The 10,673-nt window shown below is 22.8% G+C and overlaps 1 protein-coding gene across 1 annotated transcript in view; it reads right to left on the bottom strand.

Moving 5' to 3' along the window:
* Positions 1-10,577: 10,577 nt before the first annotated feature.
* LOC140920824 (uncharacterized) overlaps positions 10,578-10,673 on the bottom strand; it is a 22,873-nt gene continuing 22,777 nt past the window's right edge. Inside the window, exon 4 of the mRNA XM_073369668.1 lies at positions 10,578-10,610. Within this exon, the coding sequence (XP_073225769.1) occupies positions 10,578-10,610 (33 nt within the window). The remainder of the gene's footprint in view (positions 10,611-10,673) is intronic.

Below are 10,673 nucleotides of genomic sequence, written 5' to 3'. Positions count from 1 at the left end.
GATGGAAGCAGAACGATAATGTTACTCCAACTGTCCCTATAATAAAACCAATATTTTGTAATATATAAAGTGCTGGAACTGATTTTTTGTCTTCCGATTTCCTAACCATTATTAAAAAAATTGAAAATAAATTTCCAAAGAGTAGTGTTATTTGGTACAAATGATTAATAATTTGTAAGTGTTAGATGTAACAGTATGGAGTAGAGTTAGGTAAAAAAAACAAACGCGTGTTATAGTATTGGGTTAAGTTTAGTCAAACCTTTTATTTGTGGATTGAGGTTGTATTGGATTATCGATATTTTTTTTTTTTTTTTAATTTAATTGTTAATGATTAGACCATATGTTCTTTTTAAAAAAATGTGGACTTTAATTTTTTTTAAAAAATATAGTTAACTTATTTTCACTATTTTTTAGCAATTAATCTATATCAACATATAATTAATGTGAATGTCAAAATCATAAAATACTTTCATTGCAAGCATCAATATAATCAAAGTTATAAGGTTTTTAAAATAATAAAATAACTAAAGTGCAATATTATAAAGTAATCAAATAATTTTAAAGAACTGAGTCTCTGATTTTATTATTACTTAATTTATTTGAAACTAAGATCATTCGTTCACACAATTAAATCATTTTTTGAGTCTGATCCCAGTTGATTTGATCGGGTTAGACCAACCCATGTACAATTCTATTGCTACATCTTTTGATATAAACACCTATTAAATATTTCACATATATTAAGAAATGAGTGGTGTAATTAATGTGGATATTTCGTATGTGGTTATTACTATATATTGTCCTTTATATACAAATGTATTTAATATTAAGTTTTTACATTTTAAAATAAATTAATAATATTCATAGAGGTATATTTAGAAGAAACAAAAAGCTTATCTACTAATTTACATATGGGCTTATATTTAGGGATAAAAAAATTACTCAATAAATACTCATAATTAAAGACGAAGGGAGTAGTATATTTAATGGTCAAAATATATAGACTATGGTGAAGCATCCATAATGGTGGTACATTGTAACCTCCACCTGTAAACTAAACATTGGTATTTGAACAATTAGCATAGGAGCTCATGAGTTGCACAAAATAAGTTGTTGGTTATATATATATATATATATATATATATATATATATATATATATAATATTAAATTTTAAATAAAACTTTATATAAATTTTAATTCACAAAGCATTATCATTAAATTAAATAATATTATTGTAAATTAAATTATCTCATATAATATTTTTAAATAATTACTATTAGTAAAAATACAACACTATATATAACTTGAGTAATCAGATTATGAATAGTCAAAAGCTATTACTTCATCTATAGCATGAGAGTGAGATGAATAGTGAGATAAGTAGGACGTAAAATATTTTATTTAATTTTAGATAGTTCGTTATGTCCCAATAAAACAAAAGGTTTATGACTACCGAATTTAATACAAGTGTTCGGGGCATAGAGTACTCCGAGTACCGAGTTTTATTTCTATGAGTAAAAATAATATATTTTAAAATAAAAAAATGATATAATGATAATATATGAAAATAGTCAATTCAACAATATAATTAAAATAAAATGGTCATGACTATGTATAAAGAAATTCTAAAGAAATTGTAATTTTATAAAAAAAAAATTATCAAATTGCTTTTAAAATATTAATATAAATAGCATTTTATCAAATAAATTACGTATTTTTATGCTGATAAATGTTTCATGTATGTATAAAACTGCTATAATACATAATATTCATAAAAAGAGATATATAAAAAAATAATTATAAAAAACATGTACAACAAATTGAAACCACACCACCTAAATAAGAAAAATAAATATTATAAATATTATGAGATTAAATAACGTAATCACAAACAATTATTTAAAAAATTGTGCCATATAATATTTATTTGTTATTAAAAATTAAGTTTTAAAATATATAAAATATTATTTACTTTATAACTAAAGAAGCAACCAAATTCTTTCTCTGTATATATAGACTTATCAAAATATCCTATGATTGAGTATGAAAATATTCAATAGTGATTATTATTGAATCAATATGAAAATATATTCAATAGTGATCAACACTTATTAGTTACAAAAAATATATTTTTCAAAAATATATGCACATTCAAACCTTTTATGACAAGTTTTTCAATTGCTTTGATTCGTAATTAAGTTTTTTAATGTTATATTATTCGTCAAATTTTGTTCGGTTGTAATTGATATGATTTTTTCAATATATTATGAATTGATATTGTTCAAAAATTATATTTTCTTCAAATGAAATATTAAAATTGACAGAAATATTATTAAAAAATAGAGTGTACCATGATTTAACATTGGTTTTACACGTTATTTCTTTATTATATTTTCAAAATTGTAGTGATCAATTCAATTTATAAAATTTGATTCGAAAATATATAGACAATAGGTCTTGTTCAAAAATATTTATAAAGTATTGAAATAAGTTATAATTAATTTTTTATTCAGCCAAATCTTATTTTATATATATAACCATGATAATTTACAAAGTAAAAGTTTTTTAAATGATACTTTATTTCAACTGAAAACCACAAAATTGATAACAAAGTGGTTAGTTATCATGTTTGAAATTTAATATGAAGGATAAAAAATTAATTTAGTGCTGTTTTAGTATAATATTTACAATTTTTTATATATTTATTTTTCACACACAATTGAATAAAAATAAAAATGATAGTTAAATTATGTAATAATAAATTATTTTGAAATTGATTAAATTAATTGGAAGTTGTTCATAAAAATAAACACGCAGTGAAATTTCTAATCTAAGGATATGGTTTCCAAAAATAAACAAAGTACACTCAAACGAGCAAAACAAAATCTCAATTAAGAATCTTAAGTGATTGATTGACTAATTGTATAAAAATATAAATTATTTAATAAAGTAATAGAAATTATATTACTTTAGTTATGTCTTTGATTCAAATATAAATTCTTAATTAAATTAAATAATATTAATTTATTTTGAGATTGATTAAAGAACCAAATGATAGTTAAATTATGTAACAGAAAATTAATATTGACTAAAAATAATAAATGAGAATTGTTCTTATAATTAATATGTATTAAAATTCATGTTCAAATATTCTAATTTTAAAGAAGGGAAGTTGTATAGTCGAACGAGAAATAGAAAATCTCACCGATGAGAGTATTAGTTATAATGATATGATGATTATTAATAAAGTGTAAAAAATTGATTCCTCATGTATAATATATATTTAAGTGATGCAAATTATATTTTTTGAATTGTGTCTTTGATCAGGATATTGAATCTTGATTACATTAAATAATATTAATTTATTTCAGAATTGATTAGAAAAACTAATTAATTGCCTTCAGTTAGCAAGAGAAAGCAAGTTTAAGGTGAGTCTTAAGTTAAATTGACAGAGAAAAACCAAATGTATTTAAATTTGATTTGCAATCGACTTAAAAACTATTTTTTTTAGTTTAATTTTGTATATTATTTGTATTTTAACGAATTTATAATATAGATAAATGGTTTTTTTAGAAAATTTCTCTCAATGAAAGCACCAATATAATGTACCTTTGTTAGGAGTACATTAATGCTAAATCTATTCTAAAATCTACTTTCTACATTAATGATTACAATTACTATTTTCCTATTTGAGGTACATAAGAAAACATATTCAAACATGGGATCGATAAAAAATATTATAACAAGTTAAACAATAAATCGCTCTAATAAATATATCTAGATTGTTTTAAAAATAAGTGATTTATCATATAAAATATGAATGAAACTTAGATTTATTGTTAAGATATTTCTATAACAGAATAATAGAATGAAATTTGTAATTAAGTAAGAAATTGAATTAGCTAGGTTAAATGTACTTTTGTTTTATAATATATTATACACAGTATAATTAGAAAATATTGCTTGTTCTATAGTTTGAAAGATTGAGGCATCAATTATGCTAAATCTTTTTTGAAGGGAATAATGATACTAAATCTAAATTGAAAATATTCTATTTTCTCAATCTAACATTGATGGAAAATAATTGTCACCAATTAAACTATAAATTTATATTTTTTTGTAGATAAAGGTTTTAACAAAAAAAAAATTAAATTTGAGTTAATTTCATTATATATAATTATTTTAATGAAATTAAAATCATCTTTGTTATAAAACAAAATTAAAATATTGACAAATAGTAAGCTCTATTCTTACGCCATTAATGTATAAATCCGATTTTTACACTATTCATGATATGATAAATTGAGATATTGATTTAATCCTATATATAATTATTATTTTGTTTTATTTTCAACTATATAGACATATAGAAGATGACCAATATATGTTTTGGGAGTATCTACCTAAATGCATTTACTTGAGGTATTATTCTTGATTTTCTTCATTGAAATTAAAATTTTAAATTATTCCCATTTACTTTAAAAGTAAAATTTTATTGTCAAAATTAAAATTTGATTTTATTTAAAAATATTTTTCTAATAAATTACAATAAAATTCAAAATAATTTTATTTAATAAAATTCGAATTTATAATTAAAATTTGAAATTACATATATTATTGCTAGTTGAGGAGATATATTCTTAGTAGTTTTATGTGGCCTAAATGAGAGATGTAATTTATATTATGTTTGGTTGTTCACTCTTATGCTTTCTATATATGATGAATTTTGTTCATATGTTATTTAAATTTTTTTGTGAACAACCGTAAAAGGATATATATACTGAATTTTTTCATTTGAAATAAATTTTTAATTGGTAAAAATAATAATGTAATCAAACTATTATTGAAACATTAATTATGAAAGATTGATTTATATTATTATGGCAACCAAAAATAACAATAATATTTTTTTCCATTAATTTATAGCAAATGTATCATTCTCACACACTAAATCAAATTATTATTTTTCACTATGTATTAGATTTGTGCATTAATACATTATTATTATTATTATTATTATTATTATTATTATTATTATTATTACTATTATTATTATTATTATTTTCAAAAATTTAAATTATAGTATTTAATTATTATTTTTCAGGAACATTTAATGTTATCCAATTCATGTGGCCATTAGTCTTCATGAATAAGCCCTAAATGTTTATAGAATAGATAGACATATATATATGTAATGTAACCGATGAAAATTTCACGAGATATTTTCTTAAGAAATTTTGTTATAACATCTATAACAACTTTCAATTTAGGTGAACAATCCGACAAATGGACATCCACAAAAATTAGTTTAAGCCCCAAAAAAATTTATAATATTTATTTTATTTAATATTTTGAGACAAATGTGTTTATATGGTTTATGGGATTAGTGCACATTTTTAAAAATCTCAATTATATAATGGTAAAGAAAGTTAAAGATTTCTTATTGTCATTCTAATTAATTTCCATCTTAATTATTAGTATTAGTAGAAATTATTAAAATTGATCATAAATAGATATAAATCATATATTAGGAACTATGATCATGCTTTGGAAAAAAAAGTAATCGATGATCACGAATCCCATATATGAATATACAATAAATTAAAGAAATATAAATTCTTATAATAGAAATATATAGTATTAAATTATAATGATGACTGTGATTCATAGAGTAATTAAAACTATTATATTTTATTGTGATCGTTTGGCTATGATCTTGTATTATTAAAGGAAAATAAAAACATGAATATGACACAATTTGAAACATATTTTTGCTATGAAACAATTTGTGAAACAACTTTTAACACATTTATGTTATTAAATATTTAGTGGTTAATAGTATCAGCTTAATTAGTTAAATTGATTAGTTAATTATAATTATTTTTCACTAATTAGTTGTTTATATAAATGGTTATATAATTTTATGCAGTAATTTATTATCTCTATTATGAATGTGATTTAATTAATTTTTTTTCTATTTCTTTTTTATCAATGATTTAAATAAAAAATTGTAATATAGTATTAGAGCATAGTTGTTCAGCTATATTCTTTCTCAAATTTTTTTTAATTGAATTGTTTCTACTCTTCTATTTTTTATTTGAATCTTGAAGTTTCCTGTATTCTAAATTTTTAGATTTATTTTATTTTATTTTGGTTGATTTTCATCTCTAAGACAGTACTCATGTTCATTTGCAATCATATTTCTAGCCCTAACGTCGTGAAACTTGAAGTATCAATGGAGACACTGTGATACCCTAAACTCCAAAATAACTTCTATGATAATTTATACTAGATTTTTTTAAAGTACATTTGTGGCAGATAAAGAAAATATGTATATAAGGAAATAAAACAATTATTTATGATATCACGTTCCTCTAGATACGCATGTAACAATTTAACTTTATTCATCAATTAAAATACTGCAATCTCAATGAACTTGACTTAACTATAATATTTTAACTTAATTTCAAAAACTTACTAGTACTTATAAGATTTTCATACAAAAAAATCGTTTATAATAAAATAAAAATAAAAGTAAAATACAATTTACAACTCTTATTTCTAGTATCACAAATCAGAGCGGAGTTTCTCCCAAATTAATAATTGCGATTTTGCAAACACAGAGTCAAACCAGTCAAACACAAACAACGAATAAGGTGAGTTTTGAAATCATATTAATAGTATAATATAAGTAAGAAGAACACACACTTAATCATAAATAAACCGTATCATTACACAAACATTCTTCAAGGAAAAATATCACATTTTAAAGTCAAAACCACTTAAGAAAAATCAATACATTTCATTATAACATGAAATCATCTAAAAGAAGTTATTATTACACACGATACCTATTAATCACAACAAAACAAACACAAGAAAATGCAATGATATATATGAACTTAGACTCTACATCACATTGTGGCACCATTCTAACTCTGAAGTACTTGGTTAGGAGACTTGATACCATGTCACCACCCGGGTGGACGAACAATTCAAATTGGTCATGTCCTCATTGATTCACTCAACTCAACCCGAGATACATATACGTGACAGTTGAGGTAAACATGTGTTGTATGGTAGCTCCCGACATTTATAGTGCTACCTCCAAGTCAACTAGGAATTCCCCACCCGAATACCTCCAAGGTCAAACAATGTTGCCTTAAAGCTCAATAGCAGACCGTCACAATGAGACTCATTCAGTTGTACTTTCCTGAAATCACTAGGCTTGTTAGACCTTACCTATATGATGATAAAATAATCTCAACTTCAAAAGTTCAAAATATCTATTTTCTTCCCTAGTTGACCTATGATACTCCATTAACACCGTTATCTCAAGCACAAATTAGTCACCATTATTTCATCAATTATGTGGTTACTTCAATATTCTCATCACAAATTTATAACATCACTATTGTTAATCATATATCCTCATCATCATCGCATAAACTAATCACAAATTTATAACATCACTATCAACAATCATACATCATTACATAAACTTATCACAAATTTATAACATCACAATTAGTAATCATGCATCATCATCACATAAAATTATCACAATGCATCAATATTTTATTATCACATCACATAAACTCATCTAATCAAACATATGCATAAAATTCATTCGACACCTAATATCACAATAATATCAAATACCACACATTTAAAGAAATTAAATCAATCAACACCTTACAAATATTTCTATCCCACATTTTAATCTCACAATTTCCATATTTGCACATTAATTAATTTATCCCTCAAAGGGCTACTGTCGTACGTAGTGGGTCCCGAACGAATCGTTGGGAAATACAGTTTTCCCGTTCATCTCACAATATGTTATACTCATGAATTCAAACGATATCTCACCCCTTACCTTATTTCAACATTTTCACACACGAATACGATTCCACGAGTAAACAACCTTTGTACTTTAACTCTTTGTCCTTCAACGATCTAACTCGATAATTTATGGGTAAACTTCAAAAATAAATTATGAGAAGACAATATAAAAACTAAATTTCAAAATTCGGTCAAGGAAACTTATCATAAATCAGAAAACCAATCAGGGGATAATGTAACCACTTTTCACACGATCGTTTTGCCGTTGATTTCACTAAAATCGGAAACGGTGCAAAATAATGAATTCCACAAACGGAGAAGTATTGTATAGAAATTGAGATGGTTAAAAATCTGAAAAAGCATGTTTAATTGACTTACTAAATGAATGAAACAACATACTGAAATTTGAGTGTCAAACGATAGCTTAGTTATTGTGTATTATCCTCTTTTCATTGGGGCTGCTCGACAACTCTATTTCTTCTTATTTTTATTTTTTAACTTTATTAACACTAGGGTTTAAATCGCCTTCACACACATGGACCGAGTTCATTGATCCTCTTTTTTTATTTTATGTTTTACTATTATCATTATCATTATTATTATTATTATTATTTTGCTAAAATAAAATTAATAATTATTTAATCCAATTTTTAAAACTCATTCAAACATCATTTAATTTTGAAAAATATTATTAATATTTCAAAACTAATATATGATAAATTAGAGTAATTAAAATAATTAAGCTTTAATAAAAAAACATATTACTTATAATCAAAACTCTCACATTCAAGGTAATCGCTATAATTATACTTATTTTTCGAAATACTCACATTATAATAATATCATTATTATAGAATAGCTAAAATTATAAAATAAATAAATATAACATCAATATTTTATATTAATTACTAAATCATAATATATATATATATAATATAAATTCACAATGTCATAACAAATATATAAAAATAAAGAAAAATCAAACACAATATTACTACTATCTCAAGTTAATTATTTATAAAATAAATAATTAAAATAAAATATATTTAAAAATAATTAAATATAATTAAATGCACATTTAATATTAGTCAAACGCGCAAGAAAATATCACATTAATTACCAACTCACATATACAAGTAAAATCGCCTAAATCTTATTCTCTAAAATATTTATACTAAAATACTTTTGTTTTTAGAAAAATATATAAAATAATAAAATAAAATGTTTATTATTTAGATCTCTCATTTAGTCAAATATGTACAAGATTAATACATCGTAGAAAATATACATATAAAGAAAATTAATCATAAAAATAATCAACATATATTCTAAAATAATTTTAGAACTAAATTAATTATGTAAAATCCTATTTAATTAGTAAAATAATTTATTATAAAATTTGAGGTGTTAGAGACTCACATAAAATAAATTTTTCTGTTCAAATGCATATCTTCAATGTTTTCAATAATAAAGACAAAGAGTCATTGATTAATATTATTTGGAAAACATCAAGTTCAACAACAGTAGAAATACCAAAACTACACACAAGACCAGTAGAAGAAGAAGCTGAGCTTGGATTCAAGAAGCTTGTGAAGATCTTGAAGAAGTGTAGTAAACACATTATACAAGACTAAAGAAAAATTTGTCAACAATTACTTATGACTAGAAGTTCCAGTCAACTAGTTTAAAAATATATATTTGGAATGAAAGATCTAAAACAAAAAAACAAGAAAGATCAAATACAAAAATCATGATTAAAAAAAAACTGTACTTAATCTTTCTTGTTCCAAACAAAGAAGAATTCATAATATGGTTAGTCAAGCACATAACTCATATTCTTTCGTCAATGAATTTTCAGCATTTTGAATTTTTTTAGCCAATAACTTTTAGCATTAAAAGTTCATTTTAGCCGATGTTTTTTTTTGCTATTTCTTTCTCGACATTTTCCAAGCTCGAAGTGTACTAAACATGTTCTAGCTTAAAGGGATATTAGAGATCTTAGTGGTGAATTAGTTAAAACTGATTAATTAATTACACTGGCTAGTTCGTTATTTTATACAAGTTAGTTGTTTGTTTGAATGACTATATAACTCTATGTAACCCTTGATGTAATTTATTCTCTTTATTATCAATATGATTCAATTAACTTTTCTCTATTTCTCTTTTATCAACCTTTTAAATCAAGAATTGTAATAGTTAGTGAGATATATGTTAAATAATTAGTTAATGATTTATATTTTAGTGGTTAATAGTATTAGCTTGTATATGTGTCACATGCCTCAATAATAAATAAATAAATAAATAAAATTGAATTTTTTTTTGCCAAGATTACCATTTATATTCAAATAACACTTTTCATATTAGAATTCCATATTATTATGACCTTCAAATAAAAACTTTAATATGAATGTAATATATGATAGACATTAAATTGACTAGAACAAAAAACTGGTAGAAATAGAGAAGAAAAAAAAAAGTCCTTGCGATAAGCTTGACCACATAATAATCATAATAATTCGAAAATCACTTCTATTTTGATCATTTTATAGGTGCATGACCATCAGAAGAGTTAGTTTCATTGTTATGATACTACTTTTACCTTTTCTTGTTGACTGAATCATCAGATTCATTAACTAATGTTCTTCACACTAAAATTTCTTTCAAAACTTGAATTAAATTCACCACTCACTTAAACTTTGAATAAAAATTATTTGTCAATCAATCTCGAAATTAAATCTCAACAGGAAGAACATCAGGATAACCCTATAATGATTGATAAATATATATAATCAATTATTGACAATGACATTGTTCGCTTCAATCATA

The sequence above is a fragment of the Cicer arietinum genome, chromosome 6 (genome assembly GCF_000331145.2).
Source record: "Cicer arietinum cultivar CDC Frontier isolate Library 1 chromosome 6, Cicar.CDCFrontier_v2.0, whole genome shotgun sequence".
In the NCBI taxonomy this organism is placed as follows: Eukaryota; Viridiplantae; Streptophyta; class Magnoliopsida; order Fabales; family Fabaceae; genus Cicer; species Cicer arietinum.
Note: the sequence above shows the minus strand (reverse complement) of the source record. Positions and strands in the feature narration are given on the sequence as shown.